Here is a 12,521-nt window from a genome sequence, read left to right as displayed (position 1 = left end):
ACCTTGTCAAAATGAGTGTCTCAAGTTGCCTGAGTGGCGTGGGCCCAACTGAAGTCCTGTGGCGGAGGAGGGTGGAGGTGGTCTGCGACTGAATCCCCTACTCCTTCCCCTCCTCTGGTTATGGCTAGGCTGCTGGGCATAATAGTGCTTAACTGCTGGCGTCTGTATTGCCTTCTAGGCTGAGACGGGTTATGCAGCCCTAGAATCTTTAAGGCTGTGAAGCCTAGCATCTGTTTGCTCTGAAAAGAGCAAAGAACCTTCAGCGGGCAAATCCTGCAGTGTCTGCTGGACCTCCTGAGGAAAGCCAGCTTCTTGGAACCAAGAGCTCCTTCTGATGGTAACCATGGTAGCCATGAATCTAGCTGCAGAATCGGCAGCACCCAAGGCCACTTGCAGGGAAGCCCTGGCAATTGTCTTGCCCTTGTCCACCAGAGCTGAAAACGCCTGCTGGCTGTCTTGAGGGAGTTTCGCTCTAAATCTGTCCATTGACTCCCACATGTTAAAGTCATAGCGATCCAGCAATGCTTGCTGGGTCGCTATGCAAAGTTGGAGGCCCCCCACCATTGAGTATTATTTTGTGCCGAGTAAGTCTAACTTCTTTGGCTCCTCTGGTCTTCGCACATGACCCATCTGTCCTTGCCGGTCCCTCTCGTTGCCCGCCACCACCATGAAAGATCTTAGCGGGGGACGAGAAAGTAAGAATTCACAGCCCTGAGCTGGAATTAAGTATTTGTGCTCCATTCTCTTGACTGTGGGTAGAAGGGAGGCAAGTGTCTGACACACGACCGTAATCGGCTTCATTATTGCCTCATCGCAGTGGCAGAGTGACGTTTGCAGGCATTGACGCTGATAAAATAGCCACCCGCTTTAGCAAATCTTGGGGAGGCCCTTAAATCATCTTGTGGGGGGGGAAGCCCTGTCACATTGTCATCCAGTGAAGAGGAGGATGAGACATTCTATACCTTGGGGGAGCATGCTGTAACCCCCATATTCCTCATTTTCATATAATCATGATCTTACATATAAAGCATGCCTTATAAGGTATCAGGGGAAAGGTTATGATCTGCTAAAGGTCATTCTCTATCCATATATCATTAATGCATATGAAGTTATGAGAATTGTGTAGTACGGTTGTCACTAAAACATGCTGTAAGTTGGCGGAATTGGCCAGATATTAGTTCTCCAGAGGCAACAGCAAGGAAAGTAAGCAATGCCCAGGCGGGGTATCAAACAACCCATCAACATCTGTTGTCCAGCAAGGGAGCTACAATGCAATTACTCACCTGCATGAGGCCACACCTGGGGAATTGCTCAACCTTGCTTGGAGAGACTCAGTAATGCTCACTTGACTCTGAAAGGGGGGCGCAAAGCCAAGGGGGAGGAAAAGACATGAGAAAAGGAAGAGATGTTTGCCATGCTCTTCCTTTCTCTTCCACTTACAGCTACATACACCACACCAAGTGACTGAAGCGCTGATCAAAAGGGAAAGCGTGACTGAAGAGCAACCAGCCCACCTGTGGTGAGACACATTTAAGTTTGTAAGGGCATTGAAAGTGTTAAGATCAGCTTAAAAGGCATTTTGCTTTTATTTCATTGGACCAAATCTGACTTGTTCTGCTTTGACTTATAATCACTTAAAATTTATCTTTATAGTTAATAAATCTGTTTGTTTATTCTACCTGAAGCAGTGCATTTGGTTTGAAGTGTGTCAGAGGCTCCCCTTGGGAGAACAAGCCTGGTACATATCAATGTCTTTGTTAAATTGAACAACTCTCATAAGCTTGCAGCATCCAGCGGGTATAACTGGACACTGCAAGACGGAGGTTCCTAGGGTTGTGTCTGGAACCAGAGATATTGGCTAGTGTCATTCAGTTACAAGTAGCTTGGAGCAGCTTACATGCCAGAGGCTGTCCGTGAACAGCTCAGAAGTGGGGGTTCTCACAGAGGTGCAGGGTAAAGCTGGCTCCCAGAGCCAAGGATTGGAGTGACCTAGCAGATCACCGGTCCAGATAACACCAGAGAGGAATGTCACAGAGGAAGAGGCATGAAAAGCTGTTTTTCTTCCATCGCCTCCTCTACTCAGGATGCCTGAGCCTACTATTTGGTAGCAGTTACGGAACTGAGCTGCATGTCAGGGCCTGTGCATCTCTTCCCTTGGTACAGGTTAGTTACAGTATCTCTCATCGCTGTGGTGCCACAGTCTCCAGCTGGACCAAGAAAGAGCTCTGCAAATTGGTGCCTTGGCCTGAGGGAAGCCCATGCATTCCAGAATGGTCACTGCATGGGATTCAGCCCCCATGGGCCCATAGGCCAGGTGTTCTGCAAGGTCATTGTCACTGTAGCTCCGGAAACGACCGTTGATCATGGGGAGCGGTGGCCATAGCACCGATGGTTCTGTTGGTACTTGGAATAGGTGCCTGAATCTGACCCTGGGAAGGAAGAGGCATACAAAGTGTGGTCCCCACAGCATTACCGACCCTCCTGGTGCTGGTGAATAGTGCTGTGGTGAAGCCAGAGGGGAGGCAATCAGAGGTGGTTTCCTTCTAGAGAAGGGTCTTGGCACCAGTCTCTCAATGGTGGAAATCTCAGCGTTTCCTGGTGCTGCCAGGGGATCCCGGTACTGGCAGAGTCAAAAGATCCCTGGCTGCCGCATACACCTTTGGCATTGAAGGGACCATGAATTGGTTGGTGCAGTGCTGGCTGGAGTGTAGCTCCTTTTGCGGAGTCTGTGGCACCGGCATGGTCATTGGTGCTGGTTGTCGCAGTGCCTCTTCTTTGGGGAGTGGTGCTGCGGGCCTCTAGCAGTTGGCAGTGCACTTTGCACAGATGCTGATGTGCTCAGCGCCGAGTATGATCTTGGTTCCAAGGTGGGTCTCAGCATGGCCTTCATAAGAAGGACTTTAAGTCTCGCTGCCCGGTCCTTCTATGTTCTGGGTTTGAATTCCTGACAAATCTGGTAGAGGTCTTCTCTATGGCCTTTTCCCAAGAACTTGAGACAACTCAAGTGTGGGTCACTGTTGGGCACAGGCTTCCCACAGGAGCACGCCTTAAACCCCAGGGACCGAGGCATGCCCTGGTACCAGGGGTCGGGACCTCCTCTCCGGACACGGAGAGGTGCTTTGCTAGCCTTAGCTTGCTAAGAATCTACTAAAACTACTAATTTTAAAACATTACAACTAACTATAGATAACTATACACAAATAGCTGATTAAGGACAACCACCAAAAACTTTTTGTGGGTGTAAGAAGGAACCAAGGAGTGAGGGATCGGCAGGGACCCCTTTTACTGATACTATGAGTGTGCGGCACAAGGGGATTCTAAAGCTGAGTTGACAGATACAACTACAAGAAAAAAATTCTGACAGCTGTGCTCTGGGCACGCACACACCTAAATAGGAATGGACAAGCATAAGCAGTAGAATAAGAAGAGGAATTAAGGTGTGTAATTTTTCTGAGAGAGAGGGCTATACAAAATATGGGAATATACTGAAAATGAGATCAAGAACAAACATAATGAGCAAATATCTATACCGTGAAGGCGGTTTTGTATCATTCCATGGAAATGTTGAAAAAAGCTAACCCCTACTATCCCATCTCTTGCTCATTAATGAAGAGGTGATGGCTCATTTGGATTCTGAACACATTTGGTTTACTGCAAATATTTTCCCCCTCCTAACTATATAGAATGAACTCTTTCAAGGGGAATCTTTTCTTTCCTGCCACAATTGACACTATCTGAAATCAGATGTGTAAGTGACATGATTTCATTCGTTGACTCAACTAAAAGCTGTTGGTCTGCAATAATTCTGAAATCAGACACCTTTCTGATCCATATTAGCAATATGCACTTTTGCCTAGAAACTCAGAACTTGCTTTTCACACCCAAATCATCTTAAAAATTCTCCTCTTGTTTGTGCAGGTACATGTGTTAATCCATCCTTCAACATTTTCCTCTCCCGTCCTCCTACCCCAGACCTTCCAGGCTAAACCCCGAGGAACCCTCAACCAGCTAATAAGACAGATTTTTCACACCCACATTTTCTGTATCTTTCAACTCCCTTCATCCCTTATAAGAGAGGGACATATAAGGAGTATTTACAGAAGTCTCATAACACTGGTGCTTGTCCATTACTTAAAAGTGTACCGGTGCCATGTGTGGTATATCAGGATATCTAATATCATTCATCCAGCACCATTGTATGAAGATACATATAGAGGTGTTTACAGACACTAGAATGAAACCAAGCTAACTTTCAATTCATTTATCAAGTTCCCATACAGGAGAGGTGAATGAAACGTAGAGCAAAGAAATGTAGGCCTAGTCTACGCTAAAAAACATTTGCCAGGATAGTTATACTGGCAAACTCTCCTAGCATAGTTGCAGTTTTTGCTGTTACAGATTACACTGGTTCCGCCAATGAAATATGCTATACCAACAAGAGTAGTGTTTTGCCAGCATAACTGCATCTACACTAGGGCTTTTGTCGGTATAGAAATGTTGTAAAAAACCCACCCCATATTCACAATACTATACTGGCAAAAAGTTTCCAGTGTAGACCTGGTCTAACACTGTATGCCAAGTAGTTCAAGGGTAAATCAAGTGTAAATGGGATGGGTCTTGCTGCCTCTGGTTCCTTTCTTCCTATTTACCAGGCTGTGGGAGTGCTCAGTGCAAATTCGATTACTGTGAAGTATGTTTACTTCACCAGCAAACAAAGTAATGGGAGAAGATATGATTTCAAAGAGAAAAGCAGTAGAGTTTTTGTTTTCAGCTGAAGCCCAGGGACAGAGAGCTGGGCCTCAGAATCATGAAAACTGAAAAGAGTGAAGCACAAACAAGAGATTTATGGTTAAGATAGCTGGAAGAATTGATGATAAAAACAAACAGGATTAAAAAAGAAGGGCATTGTCATCTGACATCAGCCTTTAAATTAGCAAACAACACAGATAACATTAAGCAGCAAAGAGTCCGGTGGCACCTTAGAGATTAACAGATGTATTGGACCATAAGCATTCACCCACTTCGTCAGACGCATGTTATCTGACATCAGCTTTTAAATTAGGAATGTTAAATTGCTTCCCAACTCTTACCAACGCAGTGGGCTTCATCTCAAAGACGTATATCCTATATCTGAAGTGGATCAGGTTTTAGTGGCACCAAAACCTGCTAGACTGCTAGACCCACTTTTCAATGGGGGCTGCTTAACAGCAAGATTTGTAGAGGATATCTAAAACTTGAGACAAAACTCAAAGGTAAGACAAGACTAGTGCAATTCACAATTCAATGTCCAAAAGGTAGCTGAATTTGAGAGATTTGCACATGAATCTCATCATGAACGCTATTAAAATAACCCCTTTGAACCATATGCTTCCCCACTGCACAGACGTCTCCTGAGGTTTGTGCATGAAGATTTTTTTTTTCAAAAAAAGATAGATCTGTTTGCTTATGAGGGAGAAAATATTGTCAGGAAACAGGAGGGGCTTTGACTGCCACATCCAGAGCTCGCAGACCCAGTTTTATGCACTTAGCAGGGCAAAGTGGCCTGGATTCAATCATGGCTGTGCAGCTGGACATTTAACATTTGAAAACAGCTTAGACAGACAGATTAGCTTCTGAGCAGTTAAATGCAATTAAACAGCTCAAATTACTATCTGTAAGCATATTGCTCAGCCAATTTTTAATACATTTATGTGGCTCTTGCTATACACCAAAAACTCCAGATGTGTCTTTGGAGATGTCTGGAACTGCTCCTATGATTGTCCAAAGACATCAAAATTGTAACTTTAAAAAAAGGAAGGAAGGGTCCCGAGTTTACATAGACTGCTCAGTTAACATACGCAAAAGATTTGAGAGTTCTGAAACACTCGTACTTGAAATCACCCTATCTGTAACATTAGTGCAGCAGGAAGAATGGAAAATGAGATTCACAAGCAACTGAATTTTCAGATGAAGATGTCTGCCTGATCCTAGAGTACTGTCAAGGTGGTAAGCAGTGAGGAATGAAATTGACATTTGGGGGGAGCTATTCTCATCTCCATGAATGCTCAGCTACTATTACATACTAGGAAGTTAAACCGATGCATAGGAGAAGAATAGAGTAGTAGCACACGAATGAGGCAGCAGAAGCAACTTATGCATCCTTGATGAGCCAGTAGTAAGGTAATCATGCAACTAAACAGGCCTTGATGAACAAGGGGAAGGAAACCAACTAATAAGAAAAGAACCCAAAAGAAGCATTAGCAAGTTCTGGATAAACTGAAAGGAAATCTCCCTACTAATAAAAGATAAAAACAAGAATAAAATATTTACAAATCCTGATGACCTTAGATTTTTGCTGGCCCATTTATACAATTTACTTTAGAGTTCACTAAGGACTTGTCCACACAGGAAAATTGACCCATGGCCAATGGTACCCACAGGGGAGGACAGCGCACAGCGGAGCCGCCTGCCCTGCCCCACCCCACCCCCAGGATCCACTGCTGGACATGCTGGCCACTTCCGGGAGCAGGGCAGGCAGGGAGTCTGCCTTAAACCCACTGTGTGCCACTGCCACCCCAGAGCTGCTTGAGGTAAGCAGCGCTGGCTGGAGCCTGCATTCCAAACCCCTTCTGCACTCACACCCCTAACCCCCTGCCCTAAGCCCCCTGCTGTACCCCTGTCCTGAGCCCCTCTTGCACTCCACACATCCCCTGCACCCCAACCCCCTGCCCTGAGGCGCCCCCCCCCCCACACACTCAGCACTCCCTCCTGCACCAACCCTACAGTCATGGATGTGCATACAATTTCCCCACCCAGATGTGACCCATCAGTGGACATGAAGAATAATTGATCACCGCCCTTTTTATAACAACCATTAATACAGTGGTTCTCAAACTTTTGTACTGGTGACCCCTTTCACATAGCAAGCCTCTAAGTGTAACCCCCTCCTTATAAATTAAAAACACTTCTAAATATATTTACCATTATAAATGCTGGAAGCAAAGTGGGGTTTGGGATTGGGGCTGACAGCTTGCGAGGCCCCATGTAATAGCCCATGACCCCCAGTTTGAGAACCCCTGCATTAATATATCTGAATACTTATCAGTCTTTTTTCAAGACAAAATATGCCCAGTTTTTTTTTAACCTTTCCTCATGACAATAGGTTTAGAGAACCTGACATTTTCATTGCTTTCCTCTGGGATCTCTCCCCAAACACAGCCCCCCCTCCGGCCACTCCCAGCTCCCCCCCAAAAACAGCCCCCCCTCCGGCCACCCCCAGCTCCTCCCCAAACACAGCCCCCCCTCCGGCCACCCCAGCTCCCCCCCAAACACAGCCCCCCCTCCAGCCACCCCCAGCTCCCCCCCCAAACACAGCCCCCCCTCCCGCCCCCCCCAGCCCCCCCCAAACACAGCCCCCCCTCCAGCCACCCCCAGCTCCTCCCCAAACACAGCCCCCCCCTCCGGCCACCCCCAGCTCTCCCCCCAAACACAGCCCCCCCTCCCGCCACCCCCAGCTCGCCCCCCAAACACAGCCCCCAGCCCCCCCAACACAGCCCCCCCTCCCGCCACCCTGCACTTTCAAGTCACCTGCCGGGCAGCCCCGAAGCACAGACGGTCCCTCCCGAGGAGGGCTCCACCCCGCCTCCCGCGGGGGCCCGCCCAGGAGAGAAGCCTGCGAACCATCGAGAGCTGCTGCCAGAGCGGTGCTGGAGGCTGGAAGGAGGCCTCCTAACCATAGAATATGCGGTTTCCGGACAGAGCGGCCTGGCACCTCCTAACCATAGAGATCGCGGGCTCCGGACAGAGCAGCTGTAAGCGGGGGGCGGGAGGTCTCCTGACTGCAGAAAGACCCCGACCAGTGGGGAGGCCTCTTGACCACGGAGATCGCTGCCGCCTGCTTCCTGTACAAAGGAGCGCGGGTCTCCCCGGTTACGTGTGGGCTCCGTGGAGTCAGCCTCGCGTGGCAGGGCCACATTCCAGTGCGGTGGTTCCTGTGTCACCCGTGGCCATGCCATGTTCCTGTGTCATGGCACTTGTATCACGTGTGAAGTTGGCATGACCTCACATCACGGTGATACATGTAGGGTTGCCAGGTGTCTGGTTTTCTACCACAATGGCTGCTCAAAAAGGGACCCTGATGGCTCTGGTCACCACCTCTGACTGGGCTGTTAAAAGTCTGGTTTGTGGTGCAGAGGGACTAAGGCAGGCTCCATATGGCTCTGGAAGCAGTGGCATCCCTCCTTGGTGTAAGGGCAGCCAGGTGGCTGTCTGTGCTGCCCCCATCTTAAATGCCAGCCCCACAGCTTGCATTGGCTGGGAACCATGGCCAGTGGAAGCTCTGGGGGCAATGTCTGTGGATGGTGCAGTGTGAAGAGCTGCCTGGTTGTGCCTCCATGTAGGTGGTGGAGGGAGGACATGCTGCTGCTGCTTCTAGGAGCTGCCTGAGGTAAGTGCCAGCCAGAACTTGCACTCCTGACCTGTTCCTGTGCTCCATCCCCCTGCCCTAGCCCTGATCCCCCTCGGTCCTAGCCTGGAGCACCCACCTACACCCCAAACCCCTCATAGAATGATAGATTATCAGGGTTGAAAGGGACCTCAGGAGGTCATCTAGTCCAATCCCCTGCTCAAAGTAGGACCAATCCCCAAATGGCCCCCTCAAGGATTGAACTCACAGCCCTGAATTTAGCAGGCCAATGCTCAAACCACTGAGTTATCCCTGCCCCCTGGCCCCACTCCAGAGCCTGCACCCCCAGCTGGAGCCCTCATAGCTCCCACACTCCCTCTGCACGAGCCTGGAGCCCCCTCCTGTACTCCGAATACCCCAACCCAGAGCCCCCTCCTGCACCCCAAAGCCCTTATCCCCAGCCCCACTCCAGAGCCCACACCCACAGCTGGAGCCCTCATCCCCTCGTGCCTGAACTCCCTGCCCCAGCCCTGACTGCTCTCCTGCCCTTCGAACTCCTCAGTCCCAGTTCAGAGCACCCTTCTGCACCCCAAATCCCTCAACCCCAGCCCCACCCCACAGCCTGCATCCCCAGCCGAACCCTCACCCCATTCCGCCTCCCAACCCACTGTATCAGCCCAGAGACCCCTTCTGCACCCTGAAGTCCACCTTTCTGGCCCCACGCCAGAGCTTGCACCCCCAGCCAGAGTCCTCGCCCCCTCCCGCACCCCAACCCCCTGAGCCTGCCTAGTGAAAATGAGTGAATGAGTGAGGGCAGGGAGACTGAGCAACAGAAGGAAGGAGAATGGAGTGAGCGGGGCATCCCCCGTCCCCACCCCTGCCCTGCACTCACTCCACCCTGGGCTCTGGGGTGAGGCCAGAAATGAGGAGTTCAGGGTGTCGGAGGGGGCTCTGGGCCAAGGAAGTGGGTTGGGATGTGGGAGGGGGTGAGGGCTCCAGCTGGGAGTATGGGCTCTGGGGTGGGGCTGGGGGATTTGGGGTGCAGGAGGGGGCTCCAGGCTGGAGGTGGAGCAGAGTGGTTTGCAGTATGGGAGGGGGCTCTGGGGAGTGGGTTTGGGCTCTGGGCTGGGGGTGTGGGTTCTGGGTTGGGGCTAAAAATGAGTGTTTCAGGGTGCGGGAGAGGGCTCCGGGCTGGGGGTTGGGGCACAGGGGGCGGGGGGTGATGGCTCTGGCTGAGCATGTGGGCTCTGGTGTGGGTTCAGTGATGAGAGATTTGGGGTGCAGGAGGGTGCTCCAATCTGGGGTTGAGGGGTTCAGAGGGTGGAAGAGAAATCAGGGCTGGGGTTGGAGTGCGGGGGAAGTGAGGGTTCTGGCTGGGGGGCTCTGGAGTGGGGCTGGGGATGAGAGGGTTGGGGTGCAGGAGGTGCTCTGGGCTGGGACCAAGGGGTTCAGAGAGTGGGAGGGGAATTAGGGCAGGGGACTGGGGTGCAAGAGGGGTTCGGGGTGCAGGCTCCAGGCAGCGCTTACCTCAAACAGCTCCCAGAAGCAGCACCATATCCTACCTCTGTCTCCTATACAGAGGCACAGCCAGGCAGCTCTGCATGCATCTGCAGTGTCCCGCCCCCCACAGTTCCCATTGGCTGCTGGCACTTGGGGCGGGGGCATTGTGCAGCACCCCGTGGCTTCCCCTACACATAGGAGCCGAAGAGGGGACATGCCACTGCATCCGGAAGCCACACAAAGCCATGGCAGGCTCCCTACCTGCTTTAGCCCTGCTGTGCTGCCGGCTGGACTTTTAATGGCCCAGTTAGCGGTGCTGATTGGAGCTGCCATTGTCTCTTTTCGACTGGGCGTTCCAGTTGAAAACTGGACACCTGGCAACCCTATCACAGGCACCACACCTCAACATCACAGTGTTTGTGTCATGTGACAGTGCAGTGTTGCTAAGATAACAGCAAATAATCAATTTGCAGACACCGAGAAGATAATGGATGATAAGTAACAGTCAGCATGGATTTGCTAAGAAGAAATCATCTCAAACCAACCTGACAGCTTTCTTTGACAGAGTGACAAGCTTTGTGGATATGGGGGAAGTGGTAGATGTGGTATATCTTGACTTTAGTAAGGCTTTTGATACTGTCTCGCATGACCTTGTCATACACAAACAAGGGAAATGCAACCTAGATGGAGCTACTATAAGGTGGATGCATAACTGGTTGGAAAACCATTCCCAGAGAGTAGTTATCTGGTTCACAGTCAAGCAGGAAGGGCATATCAAGTGGGATCCCACAGGGATCAGTCCTGTGTCTGGTTCTGTTCAATATCTGCAGGAATGATTTAGATAATGGCGTAGGGAGTACACTTATAAAGTTTGTGGATGATACCAAGCTGGGAAGGGTTGCAAGTGCTTTGGAGGATAAGATTAAAATTCAAAATGATTTGGACAAATGGGAGAAATGTTCAGAAGTAAATAGGATGAAATTCAATAAGGACAAATGCAAAGTACCCCACTAAGGAAGGAACAATCAGTTGCACACATACAGAATGGGAAATGACTGCCTAGGAAGGAGTACTGCAGAAAGGGATCTGGGGGTCATAGTGGATCACAAGCTAAATTTGAGTCAACAGTGTTACACTGTTGCAAAAAGCATGAAGTCATTCCAGGATGTATTAGCAGGAGTGTTGTAAGCAAGACACAAGAAGTAATTCTTCTTCTCTGCTCTGTGCTGATAAGGCCTCAGCTGCAGTATTGTGTCCAGTTCTGGGCACCACATTTCAGGAAGGATGTGGACAAATTGGAGAAAGTCCAGAGAAGAGCAACAAAAATGATTAAAGGTCTAGAAATCATGACCTCTAAGGGAAGATTGGAAAAATTGGGTTTGTTTAGTCTGGAGAAGAGAAGACATTGGTGGCAGGAAGAGGCTTCGTGAGGCTTAGCCTCCTCACACAGGGCAAGAAATGCCAGATGCAGATGTGCCAGTCTGCTGTCTTTGGAGTGCCACCACTGGAAGTTCCAGAGAATCAAGGAGGCCAGTGGCATCTGGACCAGGATCCTTCCTGTGCTCTGCCCTGATGCCCTGCCCATGCTGTATCTCTTCTTCCCAAGGCCTGTCCTCACTCTGCCTCTTCTCACCCTAATTCTGCCTCTTTCCACCCTGATTCCATCTCTTCCCCCCGAGGACCCTGCCTGCCACTCACTCCTCTCTGCCCTCTTTCCCTCTATCACTCACCCTTAAGGCAGGAGAGGGCAGAAGAGAGTGAGCGGCAGGAGCCTCAGAGGAGGGGGTGGAGAGAAGTGAGTGGCGGGAGTGGGGGCCTGGAGGGAGGGGATGGAGAGAAGTGAGCAGTGGGGGAAGAGGCAGAGTGGGGAAGGGATCACACCCTCCACCTGCCCTGGGCCAGAGGGGAAGCCCAGGTGGTGGGGACGTGGCCAGGGGGCTGCTTTCGTGCCCCCCCAGCGCAGCTTCCTTGTCATGGTGTTTGTCTTTCATGACAGCACTGGCTCCCTGTGTCGCATGTGACAGTGCCACATCCCCACATCATGGTATTTGCATTATCTCACATGGCAGAATGTACAGTAAGGGTCCAAAGTACGTCAAACTCTCCTAAACCTCTTGCAGGCTGAGTTTAAGACAGTCCTACACCCTTCTCCATTTGCCAATCATCTCTGCATGTTTACATAACCATGGAGGCATTTAGACAGTTAGGTCTTGCAGGTGGATTTTGCAGTAAATTGTTACACTTCTTAGGGCTTGTCTACATCACAAAGTTGCAGCGCTGGTGAGGGGGTTACAGCGCTGCAACTTAGGAGGTGTACACATCTGCAGGGCATCACCAGCGCTGCAACTCCCTGTTTGCAGCGCTGGCCGTACTCCCGTTTTGTCTCGGGTGTAGAGGATCCAGCGCTGGTGATCCAGCGCTGGTAATCAAGTGTAGACACTTACCAGCGCTTTTCTTGACCTCCGTGGAATAAGCAGGTATCCCAGCATACCTGAGGAAGCCTCTGGTAATCAAGCTGGTCTCCTTCCCCGGTTTGCTCTCGCGTTCCCCGAACCCCGAGCAAGCAGGTCTCCTTCCCTGCGGTTTGCAGGGGGGTTCGGGGAACGCGAGAGCAAACCGCGGCGAAGCTGGTCTCCTT

General features: G+C 50.5%; 1 protein-coding gene across 4 annotated transcripts in view; it reads right to left on the bottom strand.

Annotated features, from left to right (window-relative positions):
• The window catches only part of TMLHE (trimethyllysine hydroxylase, epsilon), a 38,804-nt gene extending 31,104 nt beyond the window's left edge, over nucleotides 1-7,700 (bottom strand). The window contains exons 1-2 of one of the 4 annotated variants that reach the window (XM_030574686.1): nucleotides 7,567-7,700; nucleotides 1,284-1,351 (exon numbers count right to left, since the gene is read on the bottom strand). In XM_030574686.1, coding sequence (XP_030430546.1) covers nucleotides 1,284-1,351; nucleotides 7,567-7,662 — 164 coding nt within the window. In that variant the 5' untranslated portion in view covers nucleotides 7,663-7,700. The remainder of the gene's footprint in view (nucleotides 1-1,283; nucleotides 1,352-7,566) is intronic. The other 3 variants (XM_030574685.1, XM_030574687.1, XM_030574690.1) reach the window with 3 other exon arrangements.
• Between the last annotated feature and the right edge of the window lie 4,821 nt (nucleotides 7,701-12,521).

The sequence above is a fragment of the Gopherus evgoodei genome, chromosome 9 (genome assembly GCF_007399415.2).
Source record: "Gopherus evgoodei ecotype Sinaloan lineage chromosome 9, rGopEvg1_v1.p, whole genome shotgun sequence".
Classification (NCBI taxonomy): domain Eukaryota; kingdom Metazoa; phylum Chordata; order Testudines; family Testudinidae; genus Gopherus; species Gopherus evgoodei.
The sequence above is the reverse complement of the archived record's forward strand: the minus strand, read 5'-3'. Positions and strand labels throughout refer to the sequence as shown.